We start from the raw sequence: 15,563 nt of genomic DNA on the forward strand, positions 1-15,563 counted from the left end.
CCCACAGTGCGGGCTCTGATGTGACTACCAGGCAAAAACGTTCCTTTTTAACCAGGCCTTTGGTTGATTTGACTGACATCCTTTGTCCTTTTAAAATGTGGAGGATTTTGGGGGGAGAGGGGTGTTACTGGGTTGTTGTTTTTATTTTGATTATATATATTGTAGTTTTTATGTTTATATTTTCTGTGAACAACCCTGAGACCTCCGGGTATAGGGCAGTACAGTGGTACCTCTGGTTGCGAACGGGATCCATTCTGGAGGCCCATTCACAGCGTGAAAAGCCCACAACCTGAAGTGCTGTATGTGCGCAGGTGCTTTTGCGCTTTTGTGCATGTGCGAAGTGTGATTTAGCGCTACTGGGCATGCACCCTTTCCGGTACTTCCAGGTCACCGCGGGACGCAACCTGAAAAAACGTATCATGACGCAAACGTAACATGAGGTGTGACTGTATATAAATTCAACAACCAAACAAACAAAAACATAAAAGGGATATGACATGGGCAGGGAATGAGGCAGAAATAGCAATCCATGTCCTTCCTCCCCATCATAGCAATCCTTGGGGTGTTGAGAGGATGGCGAAATAAGGCTTATGTTTTTGTTGAATGGTGAGAGAACACAGTGCTCTTGCCTTTTTTCTTTAAAACTATTGTTTTATTCATGTACGTACATATTTATGTACACATTTATGCAGATATAATAAAAGAATCTACAAATAAAATGCATATAGTTCAAAGGGAACATTCCCAATGGAAATCAGTAGGATTTGCTTCTGAGGAAAGGGGCATATCCTTGGCTGGCATACTTTTTTTAACTAGGTGTCTACCTTATTTCTTTGTTTATATTCCAAATGTCACAGTATTATAGGATCATAGAATTGGATATTTTGCCCAATGTGGGGCTCAAACCCACAACCCTGAAATTAAGAGTCTCATGCTTTGCTTTATTAGCTGAGCTAGTCTCACACACAGAACTGCAGAAGCTGCTGTATAGGGGTTAGCAGGTGATGGGCTGCAGCCCAGTGGTGGAGCCTCAGCTTTGCATACAGAAAACCCCATGATAAATCCCTGAGCTCTCCGGGTAGGAATAAGAGAGAACTCTGCCTGTTATCCTGGAAAGCTGCTGCGAGTCATCGTTGATGATACTGAGCTAGTGTTCTATCTTGCTTTATCAGAGAAAGCATCATAGCTGAGTAGCAGAACGTATGTTCAGTCACTGGCATCTCCAGGTTTGAGTGTGAATACAGATTCCTGCTTGAGACAGCGGGCTGAATGAACCTGCGGTTTGAGTCACTATAAAGACAGCTTTGTCTTTAGACAGTTCTTGTGTTCTTTGATTGACAAAAACCCTACTTGGCTGTTTTTCCTTATACCATCTACATATATAAAAATGGAAAAAGGACGTGTGGGTGTGTTTCCACTTTTCACCAAAACCGCTTGACCGATTGAGGTGAAATTTTGACACAACATCACATGTGAATGTCCGAAGGATATAGGAAAGTTTGCTAAGACAGATGTCACACCTTCGCCACGTAAAACCCCCAAAAAACCCTGTTCCAGGATGCACCACTCAGCCCAAAGTGCATGCTGGGAAAAGAACCAGGTTACAAACCAGCGCCCTCTAGCGGCGGCTACACTGGTGTTACACCTATAAAAACCTTCCCTCTCAACTGCACCTTGGCTCCCGTTTACATACTAGGCTGAAGCCTTTACAGACTAGGCCAAATGGAGGTACTGACTCACCTGGTTGGGGTTGGGGGGATGGGATGGGATAGGTCAGGATATGATGGGACCAGGCACAGGGGTGAGCCAGGGGTGGGGGGAGAAGGGGGTGTGATACGTCATGGGTTGGGACAGAGAGGGGGGAATCACAGGGATAAGCTGGGGGTGGGGGAGGAGGGGGCAGGATACGTCATGGTTCGTCACAGGGTGGGGGAAATCACAGGGATGAGCCACAGCAACATGTGGCAGGGCCATCTAGTTAACAATAAGTTAAGTGAGGCAGAGTGTCCCCATCATCATAGCCCCACTCACGCTTTTCACATACTGGGGACATGCCTGTAGAAATTATGCTGTCAAGTTTTGTAAGATGTAAGCTTCAAATTCTATTGTGTGAGCTGGAAAATCCCTCCCCTTACCTGGCCAGTCCCCTGGCGATACCTCCCCAGGCAGGATTGGACGCTTGGCTGGGGTAGGCGGAGACCCCAGGTATCCTGCCTGGGAAGGTAGTGCCAGCTCCAAACTACCATGGAGTCACCTTATGGGATCAGGGGGCTGCACACGACCACGCAAAGGTCGCCCCCCCATTTGATGTGGTGAGTGGTCATTGAGGCACCACCGGGTGTTGAAATTGTGCACTCCTAAGAATTTTGAGCCCAGGGCAACCATCCCTCTGTCCTCCCCATGCTATGTCACTGCATGGTGTGGAATCCTGACTGCACAAGATGATACTAAGCGAGATGGACGAGTCATATACAGCTGTATACAGCTTCTGACTATGACTCCTTGAATGATTAGAAGTCCAACTTATTTCATTCCTTAACAGAAGAAGCACTTTCTCTGCTCATCAGACGACTCCTGATGGCCAAGCTGCTGTGTCTTGACACCTGACCCTTGAATTCTGATGTTGTGAAGAAATAGAGGACTGGATCTAAGCAACAGTTAAGACTTGCAAGGCTTAAGCAGAAAGGGTGCAGGTGCAGGATAAACCAGCGTGTGGCACAGTCTCTGATAACGTCCTCTTTCACCATCATAAAGAAGAAAAACACAATGTGATATGGTGTGAAACACACGAAGAAGACAATGGCACACATAGCAACCATCCGTAGTGCCTTCTGCTTCTCGATAGTGTTTTGCAGAGGGATATGGCATTCTTGGAGGGAGGCTTTTGTCTTCCAAGTGCAGTAGACAATGGTGACGAGAGGGGTCAAAAACCCAACAATTTCAGCCACCAGCATCAACAAGACTGAGCTGGCCTGGCTGCCTATTTTCTTGACACCAAGGTCGGTAAAGCAAGTATCATTGCTGTTCGAACTTCTCATCAATGGAAACGGCAAGCAAGCAGCTCCAACAAAGATCCACACAGCAACACATATGGCCATGTCGTACCTCCGTTTCCACCCTTTGGCCCTGAATGGATGGAGAAGGAAGAGGTACCTTTGAACGCTGATGCACGTAAGGAAGCAAATGCTGGCATACATGTTAAGATACTTCAGATAGAAGCAGAGCTGGCAGAGGAAGGTTCCAAATGGCCACTTGTAGTTGATGTAATAATATATCCGCAGAGGCAAGGAAAGGACTTGAATGAGGTCAGCAGTGGCCAAATTAACCATGAAGATGATGTTTTTGTTTTCCTTGCTGATGAAGCGGCATAAAATCCACAGGGCCATGCTGTTGGTCAGGAGGCCTGGGATGAAGACGATGGTGTATGTCACTGCATAAAGGGAATGCTGGAACTCTTTTCTGGGTTCTGTGCAATTGTCTGTTGCACTAATGCTCTGCAGCAGCAGCACAGCTGCACTCCCATTAGAGGCAAAGTGAGATGAAAGGGGTACTTCTTTGGAAATATTTACCCTGTTTAAAAACAAAACAAAACAAGAAGCAAAAACAAGTAGTGTAAGATTTCCTGTTTTCATTATTGCGAAAAGACATGGTTATTGTCTTTGCTTTACTTTACAATGCTTTAAAAAGCATTGGCCCCAGACTTGGTCATACTGACCAGGGAAAGTTTGACCACAGTAGACCATGCATTGGTTTATTTAAGATTGAATTACTGCAATGAACTTTATGTGGGGATTCCCTTGTACTTGACTCAGAAGCTGCAGTTAGTGCAGAATTCTGCAGCAAAATGGCTGGCAGTACATGTGCCCCCTCCCTTGCAGATTCACACAGAAAGGACCAATGAAAGTCTGTTTTTAATGGTGGGGTAACCTGAGAATATATTGGTAAAATGGGAGGGGCGTCCCTAGATATTGCTGCAATTTTACTCACCCCTATATATTGCTGCAAATCCTATCTGCACTGTAAACAAAAACACAGCTGATTCCTGATCTGTTTCCAAAATAACTCTTGCACATAACCAATTCTCAGCTATTGTCTCCTACAATTGCTCAACTCATTCCCTCTTAGTCACTTTCATCACTTTTCCTTTGAATCCTCACCTAGTGGTGTGTTCACATGTTTTCATTAAGTCACTCAGAAATTCAGTAAAACACACACAACAACAACTGATTTCCAGCTTCAATTTTACATGAAAATGTCTCTGGAGAAAATAAAGCTTAATGAAGTTTACAAAAGGACTCTGGGTTTTCTCCATCCTTAGAGAATTAAATCAGTGCTTCTAATGTAATTTGGGTTGGCGCAGAAGATCAATAGCCCATGTAGGTTGCTGGCAAAGTAGTTGTGTCAGTGGCTGACACAGGATTGGCCCTACCATTTAGGCAGAATGAAGAAGCTGCCTCGGGTGGCAGGTGCAGGTGGCAGGTGCAGGGGTGGGGATGGAGCTGTGTGTGCCTTGTGGCAGGCACTGCACCCCCAAAGTTAGCCTCATGTCCCCAGGTGTGGTGTGGAGGGTGCTGTCTAAGTGCCAGTGCTGAAGGAAGATTCACTTGCCGGTCTGGTCAGCTTCAGCACATGGAATTGTGTACATTTGGCAGCATGTCTTGGGCTGACGCTGCTGACCCTTGTTTCTTTCTGGGCATTCAGCCTGTTCACCTATGAAATGAAGTGAGGTAGGAGGGGCTTTCTTTAGCACAGATATGAACTGTAGCTGGCCTGTGGGCCAGATCCTTACCTTCACTAGCCTGCACAGGCCAAGTTCAACAGATGGGCCGGTTCGCCCTCCTGTCTATCACCTGATGTCATAATAGCATGCATCAGCTGCCTACAGGTGGGCAATCAGCTGGTTGTTAGGGCTTGGGAAAGAGTCACATATGACACTGTGCCAACCTTAATGGTCAACTGCTTGCTGCTTGCAAAGAGCATTGCACATAGCTTTTGCAACCACTAACAACCAGCTGGTCGTTATTAGGACTTGCAAAATGCTCTGTGTAGGGCTTTGCACAGAATTATGCAGGTGCTGATGTTTGGCTGATTGCAAAACATCTGCAGCCCAACCACATCTTCACTTGCTTCATATCTGATTCCATATATGATGTCAGGTATAGGGAAGTTTGGTGTGGCTTTTAAAAAATGACCAGCCAAGCCAAACAAGGAGCCCTAGAGGGGCTAATTAAGGCTGCAGGTTCCCTACTGTTGTTTTAACTGAAAAGGAGCAGATGGAAGAAGTACATTGATCCCCATGCTCACTAACAACTCATCTCCACACAGTTCATTGTTCTAGGACCTAGAATTTAGGTACTTTCCCCCCAGTCCTCATTCAATTCCAGTAGGTTGAGAAGGGAGTTGAGAAGGGAGAGGAGTGCTTGGAGCAACGCTCTATAGTAGGATGTGTTGAGGGGCAGAGGAGGATTTCCCACTTCCTACCTATGCATTCCTTTTTCTATTATCCATACCCCTTCCCTCCACTTTAAATGTCAGAAGGATGGGCATATCAACGATGACTTTAGCACAGGTGTTGTTGGGGACCACAAATTCCACCATCTCTGACCATGGGTCATGCTTGTCTAAGCTGATGGGAGTTGAAGTCCAACAATATCTGCAGGAGCACAGGGTGGTTGCTCCTGCCTTATCACATGCCTTCAGATAAGTATGCATGTTTAAACTGAGTGCCCACAGAGTGGAGAAAATGTATAGGTTTAGGAACATTAACAAGTGGCCACAGCACCTGTTTTTCTCTGCGCCTCTCTCTGCTAAGAAAACCATAAGCTGTTCCATGGTTTTTGGATTTATTAGGCAGCCTTCCTGTAAATTGTCAAACAGACTCTCTGCACTGTGGACCAACTTTGTTTGTACAGGTTGTTTTTTAAGAGCTTCCTCAGTCTGTGGCTTCCTTTCTCCAGTAAGTGGGTGTAGGTCTTAAAACAGTAAACACAGCACTTGTAGTTACAGGTAGGTAGCCGTGTTGATCTGCAGTAGTCGAAACAAAATTTTAAAAAATCCTTCCAGTAGCACCTTAGGGACCAACTAAGTTTGTCATTGCCTACGAAAGCTCATACCAATGACAAACAGCACTAGTAGCTTTTTCTGTACACTGGCAGAAATAGGTCATATCTGGACCATGTGCCTTGAAGAATAGGGTCTCCTGCCTGTCTCTTCCGCTTTGGGTTTTCCACAAGAATTAGGCTTTAACTGGATTCCAACAATGACAGCACTTATTTCTAAGTGTTCTTAGAAATAAGACCTTTTAGCTCAGTTGAATTTACTCTCTAGTAGTAGCTAAAACACATTTATGAAACCTAATTTTTTTGGGGGGGGAGTTTTTTGGGGTGGGAGAGAGAGAGATTGTGGTGCACATGTGGTTGCGGTGTGCATACTGTTGTGGCATCTGCATGGTGCCCACAATAGTTCCCCCTGGTGGCAAAAATGCCAGTGGGCCAGAAAAATGTATGTCAGTTTGTGTGGAGGTGTTGTTTTGTTGTTGTGTGGTGGTACAGTGGTACCTTGGGTTAAGAACGTAATTCGTTCTGGAGCTTCGTTTTTAACCTGAAACTGTTCTTAACCTGAGGTACCACTTTAGCTAATGGGGCCTCCTGCTGCTGCCGTCCCGCCGGAGCACAATTTCTGTTCTCATCCTGAAGCAAAGTTCTTAACCCGAGGTACTATTTCTGGGTTAGCAGGGTCTGTAACCTGAAGTGTCTGTAACCTGAAGCATCTGTAACCCAAGGTACCACTGTATTGTTGTTTTGTTTTTTTAAAAATCCACTTCCTTTCCATTGACCCCAGTTTATTGAAAATTCTGCAGATCTTATGCATGCTTACTTGGAAGTAATTTCATTGAAATCTGGGGACTTTACTTCAGCGTAGGCACAGGAGAGAATTTCCATTCAGTTTGCATATTTGAATTTATCAAATTATCACGTTATGAAACAACATGAGAACTGAAACACAACCATCCTTTGAAAATTACACTTATATACACTTCACAATGCAGTTCTCTAACCAACAAAAGCTATTGTTTTTCAAATGCTTGTGTCAAGAGAAAGTGGGCATTCAAATGCATATGTTAGTGAAAATAATATACAAAAATGTATTCTGTAAGGGAGCACTGCTTGCAAAAATATGTTCATTAGTCAAAGCTGCAGACAAATATGAATTTATTAGGAAAAATTCACACTAAATTGCTGCTGAATTTTCATGAGATTTTAAATGAAAATTCATAACCTGATACAGAAATATGGAGAATGGTATTTAAGAAAACAAGAAATGGGAAGAATTGAAATAATAATAATAATAATAATAATAATAATAATAATAATTCCAGCATCACAGCGTCACCCAGAGACACCCACAAATATGAGTTATCCCTCTCTCTATTTCTTCCTTCCCTCCCTCTTCCATCCTTAATAAAATACGGGGGGCAGATAAGCCCCACATAGAAAGCCCATCAACATGGGGGGATGACTTTCAAATACGGTATTTACCAGTAATTTTTTTTGGGGGGGAGGCACCTAGGCCTCTAGGAGTTGGCTGCTATACCTAGGAGTAGGACAATTCAAGAAAGCAGAATGATGCATATGCTATGGTAATATATCAATAGAATCATAGAATTGTTGTCGGAAGGGACCACAAGGGTCATCTAGTCCAACCCCCTGCAATGCAGGAATTTTTTCCTAAGGTGGGGCTTGAACCCACCACATGGTTGAAATATTATGCTGATATGCAGCAACGCCTCGGAGCCGTCATGGCTGCGGCTGTGCCTTGCCTTGCCCTTGCCCCCCCTGTCACCCCCTCTCGCCTGCCCGACCCTCCCGTCCTCTCCAGCCAAGCAGGGTAGCCACCAACGCTGCCAGCCCCAGAAGCACAAGGTGGCCGCTGCCACTGCCGCCGCCACGATATCATCAGGCCCGCTGGCCCTGTAGCCCCGCCCACATTCCCACTTCGTGGCCCCGTCCCTCCCGTGCCTTGGCCCCGCCCCTGAACGACCATGGCTCCCCCCCCTAGTTTTGATGCTGGCTACACCCCTGGCCCTTCTGATGTTGAACTCTAACACCTATCAGCCTCAGCAAACTTGGCCAATGATTGGGGGAGTTCGAGGACAGCAACATCTGGAGAGCCACAGTTTCCACACCCCTATTCTAAAGGCTGAAAAGCCATTGCTTCTGCTCACAACAAACTTGCCTCATCTTTCAGCTTGTGCAGCTTTTAACCCTGCTTTGTTACCTGATGTCCTCCATAAGTTTCAAACAACAACTTCCACCAGTTCAGTCCAGCATGTGCTTGCTGGGGCAGATAGGAATAATCAAGGGCAGTCCCTCCCAAGGGCAGTCCCCCCTCGCTACCTGAGGTGAAATGGGAATTGGTGCCTCCTGGGCTTTCATGTGCATCGCCCCATTTCTGCTGCTGCTGCATCCAACTCTCGCCAAACTCAGTGGGAGTCAGTGCATTCTGCAAAGGGGGGTCCAAGTAGCAGCTGGCACATAGAAACACCACAGATCTTGCCAAATTTGACGGGAGCTGGGACACTCTTCAAAGTATTGCTGCTCACTCAGCTTCTCCACTCAGGGGTGGGGTAGACAAGAAGCAATGTCGCGTGCCAGAACACCTCCCACTCAGCAGCAGATGCAGCATGGAAGGGAGGTGGAGCAATGCCTCTTGCACTTTTGCCAGTTGAGGTTGGTGCCTGGGACCAGGATAGGGGACCAGCTAGGGGTGGAAGGATCTGCCCATTTCAGTTCCCTAAGCTCTCCCTTTCCCCAGTCTTCCAATCATAAACCCTACTGTTCCAATTTATGCGGCCATTTGCAATTAAAAAAGAATACCCATCAGCACTTTTGTGCATATTTCTCCTAATATCCATATTTGTGCATGCTGTTTTGACTAATGTAAACTTTTTGAAAGTCATATAATGCAGTTTTGTTTGTTGCTTTCATGAATATATTTTATGCACACTGTCACCTAAAATGCATTTTTGTAAATATTGTTTGGTTGGAGAATTGCATTGCAAACCTAGGAGAAGTGTGAATTTTGAAGGATGTCTGTGTTTTAGTTCTGATAATGTTTCAAAGAGTGCAAATTCAGATGATTCACCTTGAAATGCGAGCTGAAGCAAATCTCTCCTCCATACCTAGTGAAGGCTGCTTTAAGCAGCTGCACATAATGTTCATTTAGGTAGTTACTCACTCTTTCCCAAGGTTTGGCATGGATTGCAACGTCTTCTCCCTCCCTCCTTTCCAAAACCACACTCTTTAAGAAGTTTTATAAGCCAAGAAGGCAACTCCCTACATTCACCAACTTTTATAATTGAAATTTGGACTGTGGTGTAGCCAGCTGAGGGCGGGGAGAGGGGGTAATAAGGGATGGATATGAGATGAATTGGACAACAAATCTATGCCATAAAAGCATGGGGAGGTGCCCTCAGTCATTTTCACATTGAGAATAGTTCCTGGTTAAGTTCAATTCTCCACATTTCCGCATCAGCTAGCAAAGAGAAACACCCAAAACTTCCTCATGAAAATTCACCAGCATTTTATCTGGTGTAAATTTATCCTAATATAATTTTTAAGGTCTGGTCTGAAAATGTTTATATTAGGATAAATTTGCACCAGATAAAATGCTGGTGAATTTTCATGGGGAAGTTTTGGGTGTTTTTCTTTGCAAGCTAATACGGAAATGTGGAGAATTGAACTTAACCAGAAACTGTTCTCAATGTGAAAATTGATCCACAAACTGCAGGACCCAGACCTCTTAGATTTAGAGGGTTATGATAATTGATGGTTTACCTGTGAATCTTCCCTGCAGTAAAGCAGATGGCAATACATTAAATCTAACAAGGGTAAATGCCCATCTGTATTTGGGTATTTGTAATTTTGACAAATACTTTGCTGGGGAAAATCCTCTCCTATTATCTTTTATGGCTGGGTATTTATTCATCTCGCTCACATGGCATTGCAGTCCCACATCCCAAACTCGTTGGCGGATTATTTCTCTTGCTTTCTCGTAGCCTGCAGCTATCAAGGCCTGTGGGGCGAATCCCAAGTCTCCTAGCTTTTCGTACAGTGTGGCTTTCCATTTGGATTGGTAGGGATCCAGAAGGGTTAAGGGTGCCAACCCCCAACAGGTTTTAACCAATAATGGATCTTTAGAATCCATATCCGGGCGCTGACCGAGATTTGCTCGACCTCCAGGTGGACCGCTATGTTGGACACACAGGAGGGGATCACCAACAGGCTACGATAGAACTTTGTTTGAAACGATTCTAAGGAATCAAGATTTAGAGAGCTGTAAATCTGTGAGCCATATGTCAGTTGTGCTAATATTTTTGCAGCAAAAACCTGGGAGGCTGCCGGAATATATTGGCCTCCTTTCCCATAGAAAAATCTTGTGGTAGCTTTGGTAGATCTTTGGACATGCAATGGTGTTTTTGACCTGGTACTGCCACGAACCTCTTTCCTGGAAGATTATACCCAGATATTTAAATAATTTATAATTGATGGAGATGGCACGTGTACTCAGTGTAAAGGTAAAGGTAAAGGGACCCCTGACCATTAGGTCCAGTCGTGACCGACTCTGGGGTTGCGCGCTCATCTCGCAAAATGTGAGATAGCTGATAAAAGTGAAGACAAAATAGAATCATTTGCTAATATTTCCCACCCACAAAAACCTTCAACCTAGCCATGAATATCACAGCATGAACTGTGCTGTTCTATGCTGTTTCTGAAAGACTCTTAGCATTGTAAATTGGCATATCTCTAATGGAAGGAACCCAGGTGGAAGGGACCCAGGTGGCGCTGTGGGACCCAGGTGGCGCTGTGGTTAAATCACTGAGCCTAGGGCTTGCTGATCAGAAGGTCGGCGGTTCGAATCCCTGTGACGGGGTGAGCTCCCGTTGCTTGGTCCCAGCTCCTGCCAACCTAGCAGTTCAAAAGCACGTCAAAATGCAAGTAGATAAATAGGAACCGCTACAGCGGGAAGGTAAACGGCGTTCCATGTGCTGCTCTGGTTTGCCAGAAGCGGCTTTGTCATGCTGGCCACATGACCTGGAAGCTATACGCCGGCTCCCTCGGCCAATAATGCGAGATGAGCGCGCAACCCCAGAGTCGGTCACAACTGGACCTAATGGTCAGGGGTCCCTTTACCTTTTAATTGAAGGAAAGCCCACTGTTGTAAGCCAACCATACTCAATCAGCTGTGGGAAATCCATGAAAAGGATGTGGGAGATCTAGACTGGATCTAACATTCTTTTTAGGACTAAAATGAGTGGTGTGGGAGAGTGGGGAGAGGCAATTTGGATTAGGAATGTGAAGCTACTCTAGGTGATGAAAATGGACTCTTCCATCCTATTTTCCTGATTCAAATCAAAACAGTCCAGTCTCAGTTTGGGAGTCCAAGGGTTATATGTTCAGCCAGCCATGTAGCACACATGGTAATGGACCAGATAGGCATCAACAATTATTTCCTGTTGTTAAAAAAAGAGGTTTTCTGCAGATCTTGCAGATTCATCATCTAAAGCAGGAATGGGTAACCTGTGCTCCCTCTAGGTCAGGCATCCCCAAATTCGGCCCTCCAGATGTTTTGGGACTACAATTCCCATCATCCCTGACCACTGATCCTCTTAGCTAGGAATGATGGGAGATGTAGTCCCAAAACATCTGGAGGGCCGAGTTTGGGGGTGCCTGCTTTAGGTGTTGCCACTTCACCTAACCCTCTCTGACCATTGGTCCTGCAGGCTGGGTCTGAAGGAGTCCAACAACATCTGGAGGGCCAAAGGTTCCCAGTCCCTGATCTGAAGTTTAAACCAGATGGAGGGACCACTTTGGATTCTCTTTTGCTCTGTTACATTGTCGTAGAAGGGTTTTCCAAACACAGAGTGGCATCTTTGTTTTATTAAGACCTAAGAGAAGTTTACACTGTCACCAGCATGGTCATTTCTCAGGCTGTCACCTATGTTAAAGTTGCATTCAATTCAAGCTTATGCAGCTAATTGGTGGTTTAAAAGGCAGATGATTAAACAACTAATCAATTAACAGCAGGGATGGAGGAGAAATTCAGTTCAGTACACATTTGGAGCCAAATCTATCAACTTTGCACTTTCCAAAACAAGACGTGAACTGAAGCACAGCTATCCATTGAAATATGCAATTACCCAGATTTTGTGATGCAATTTGCCAAGCAAGCAATGCTTACAAAAATGCATATTTTATGGGGAAATGTGCATAAACATGTCAATATTAGTAAGAATAGCATACGAAAATGCATTGCATTGGGGAATAGAGTTGGAGGTCACCTCAAATATAAGATAATCTACCCCTGCCCCAGGGTAAAGGAAACCCACAGCTACAGCATCCCTGACAGGTATATATCTAGTCTCTGATGAAAAACCTTCAGCGAATGTTAATCACCTTCTGAAGAAATTTTAACACTGCCGATGAGCCTAAACACTAAACAAGAGATATGTTTAGTGAAAACTAGAGACTGGAGAGAAATTTTATTCTGTTACATTTAAAGATGAATCTACTTATTTTGCACTTTCTGAAACAATCTGAGAACCAAAACATATCCACCCTTCAAAATTCAAATTTTGTAATGCCATTCTCCAGACAAGCTGCAAATATAAAATGTATATACCAGGGTAAAGTGTGCACAGAAGTGCATATATTAGTGCAAATAACACAAAAAATGCATTACATCTGGGGAACTTGCTCTGCCAAAATGTGCACATTAGGTAAAATTGGATGCAAGAAAAATGTGAATTTTAGAAATTTGCAATAAAATGAATTTTCATGAGGCGGTATTTTTTTAAAAAAAAAATCACATACTTCAATGTCGACAACTGAACTTCACATCAGAAAAATGAGAAACTTGGAGAAACCAAAATTGAAAGATTTTCCCACCCTGTAATTTGAACTCATTGGTTTGGATCCTATCTTCTCGAGTCTGGCTTCAAAAAATGTCCTTTTAGCAATCTTTTGCTGGGCAGAAGCAATTCTCCTGAAACTCACAGTGGGTGGTGTGGTGAGATCTTTCCTACAGCATGATTCCAAAGCCTTACCTCATTGGAACGTCCCAGTATTAGCAAAAGTAAGCCCTCTGGGAAACTCAGCGTTCTGGTTGCAGTGTTGCACCTTGTTGCTTTCATGTATGATTAAAACGGAGAAAGGAAGACAGTAGGTAGAACTTGCTATCTACTCTACAGCCAGGTTAATGCAACAGGAAGTAAAAGGCTGTACTACTTCTACCACGGAAGTCTTATTTACATGCAAGAGCATCCGTCTGAATCATAGTGTTGCTATGCTGGTTTTCTGTAACCAAACAAAGACTGGGACGGATTCTCACAGCAACAGACCCACCCGCCCACATTTATTGTTTGCAACCAATGAGTAGGGGTGGGTGAATTTATCAATCTTGGTTTCTCTCAGTTTCCCAATCTTAAACCCAGTTCTTCACATTTATGCATCAGCTTATCCCCCCCAAAAAAACCATTGCACCCTTGCTTGCTCCACTCACCCCCCACCATTTCCCCACATTAACCACCAGAGCTTCCCTTCCCACCCCATGCAGCTACTAATCTTGCTTTCCACCTTCCCAACCCCATTTCCGAAGCCACTTCTCTCTTCTGTTCTGCAGCCCCACTCTGAACCTGAACCCACTCTCACCGCCATGTCCTTGCCTCCCCTCTCCTTGTGTGCAGCTCCCTTGCACACAGCTACCCCATGGTTACCTCCTGCACCTTCTTCCCCCCATTGCATCACAACTATTAAGTTGCACAATCATGAAGCCCCCACCCTTCCTATTCCTCAGGGCCTTTCATGGACCAGCTTTCATCTTCGACACCATTCACAAGGCTCTTAATCTCCCCTCCCTCTTTTTGCAATCCCTGTTGAAACCACATTTTCACCTTCACACATTTTCATCCTCCATTCCCTCCTTACTTTTCTCAGCTACTTTTCCCTTAAACACAGATCACCCCTTATTTCCATGCCTTATATTCTCTTCTATTGCACAGCCCCATTTGTGCATGCACACACCATGATATTGATGATATCTAGGCTGGATTGCTATAATGTACTCTGTGTGGGGCTTGATCCAGAAACTGTAGTTAGTGCAGAATGCTGCAGCAAGGTTGTTGGCAGGAATAAGTGTAAGCATGTTACCTATGCTCAGAGATCTGCGCTTGCTTGCTTGCTTATTGCCAGGCCATTCGTTTTCAAGCCATGTTCAATGTGCTATTAGTGTGGGAAAGTAATTTCTAGGAATCAATGTATATCCTTATTCTGATTAAATTATTTAACTGCTGTTGCTGTAGCCAAAATAGCAACACGCAAGAGGAAGGCATGAGCAGACTTGACGTATCACGGAGATGTGCACAAGTACCAAAAATATATATTGGGAAGTAAAACCTTAGTGGGCAGAGGGAAGTGGAATCCAAAATAGTCCAAAGAGGTTTAAGCTTAGTGCTCACAAAACTTTGTATGGCTGTGTTGAGGAAGAAAGAATCCTGCATGGGGGGAGGAATGGAAGGGGAGGGTAGAGAAAGGGACTCTGGTACACAAAGGTGCCCACCTGGGCATTCACCCTTTCCCCAGCTGTCACTTATTAGCTCACTCACTCTGCGCAGCCAGGGAGATATTTTGAAGTTCTGCCACCTCCCCATCCAGATCCAAACATGTTTTGTTGCTCCCTCTATTGCTGGTGCACAGGGAGTGAGTTCTGACTCCACCCACAATCTGCCCCCAACCCAACCCAACCTCCTTGAGCGGCTCCAGAATCATGCAATGGTCAATGGTATCAAAAGTTGCCAGAATGTCAAGTAAAACAGCAGGGTCATACTGCCCCCTATCTCCCTCCCATCAAATGTAATCAGCCAGGAGAACCAAGGTAGGTTGTGTCATGTCTGGGTCTGAAGTGAGGCTGAAACAGATCCAAGTATCCAGTCTCTGCCAAGGATGCCTGAAGCTAGACCGCCACCACCCTCTCAAGCACCTTGTCTCAAGAGGATATTAGCTTGTTTTCATACCTGGGGTGGGGGGCATCCCGTTTTTTTATTGCAAGAAAACACTGACCATTTTGGTTGCCTTGGTCTCACGTGATTTCACAGTGCGATTTTGCATTTGGGTCGTGGGGAACCGCAGCATAAAATTGCACAAGATCATGGCAACCAAAATGACTGTTGTGCTCTCAATTAAAAAAAATATGGGAAGATGGCATCCAGGAAGATGGTGTCCCAGATTTTGGCTTCAAAGTGTCAGAGGGTATGTGTTTCAATACACACACACACTCCTCTATTCTTTTCCGCCATTCAGGCAAGCAAAAAATCTTTATTGGAATTCAAGGGCACATTCCAGCCTGTACTCAAAGAATTGTGAAGTAAGGCTGGTGACAGGGACTGCCTGGGGATAGGAGGTGTGGCTGGGTAGGGGTGCAATGTGGGGAAAGTCCTAAGGGCCAGATTGAGAAACTTGGAGGATTGCATTTGGCCCCTGGGCCTGAGGCTTCCCTACCCTAGGGTA

At 44.8% G+C, this 15,563-nt stretch overlaps 1 protein-coding gene across 1 annotated transcript; it reads right to left on the reverse strand.

Annotated features, from left to right (window-relative positions):
* Window positions 1–630: 630 nt before the first annotated feature.
* LOC118078274 (putative P2Y purinoceptor 10) lies at window positions 631–13,244 on the reverse strand. Its single transcript, XM_035102070.3, has 2 exons — window positions 13,106–13,244; window positions 631–3,570 (listed from the first exon to the last, which is right to left on the reverse strand). The coding sequence occupies exons 1-2, from the start codon at window positions 13,108–13,110 to the stop codon at window positions 2,529–2,531; spliced, it is 1,047 nt and encodes a 348-aa protein (XP_034957961.1). The 5' UTR covers window positions 13,111–13,244; the 3' UTR covers window positions 631–2,528.
* Between the last annotated feature and the right edge of the window lie 2,319 nt (window positions 13,245–15,563).

The sequence above is a fragment of the Zootoca vivipara genome, chromosome Z2 (assembly GCF_965207765.1).
Source record: "Zootoca vivipara chromosome Z2, rZooViv2.hap1.1, whole genome shotgun sequence".
Lineage (NCBI taxonomy): Eukaryota > Metazoa > Chordata > Lepidosauria > Squamata > Lacertidae > Zootoca > Zootoca vivipara.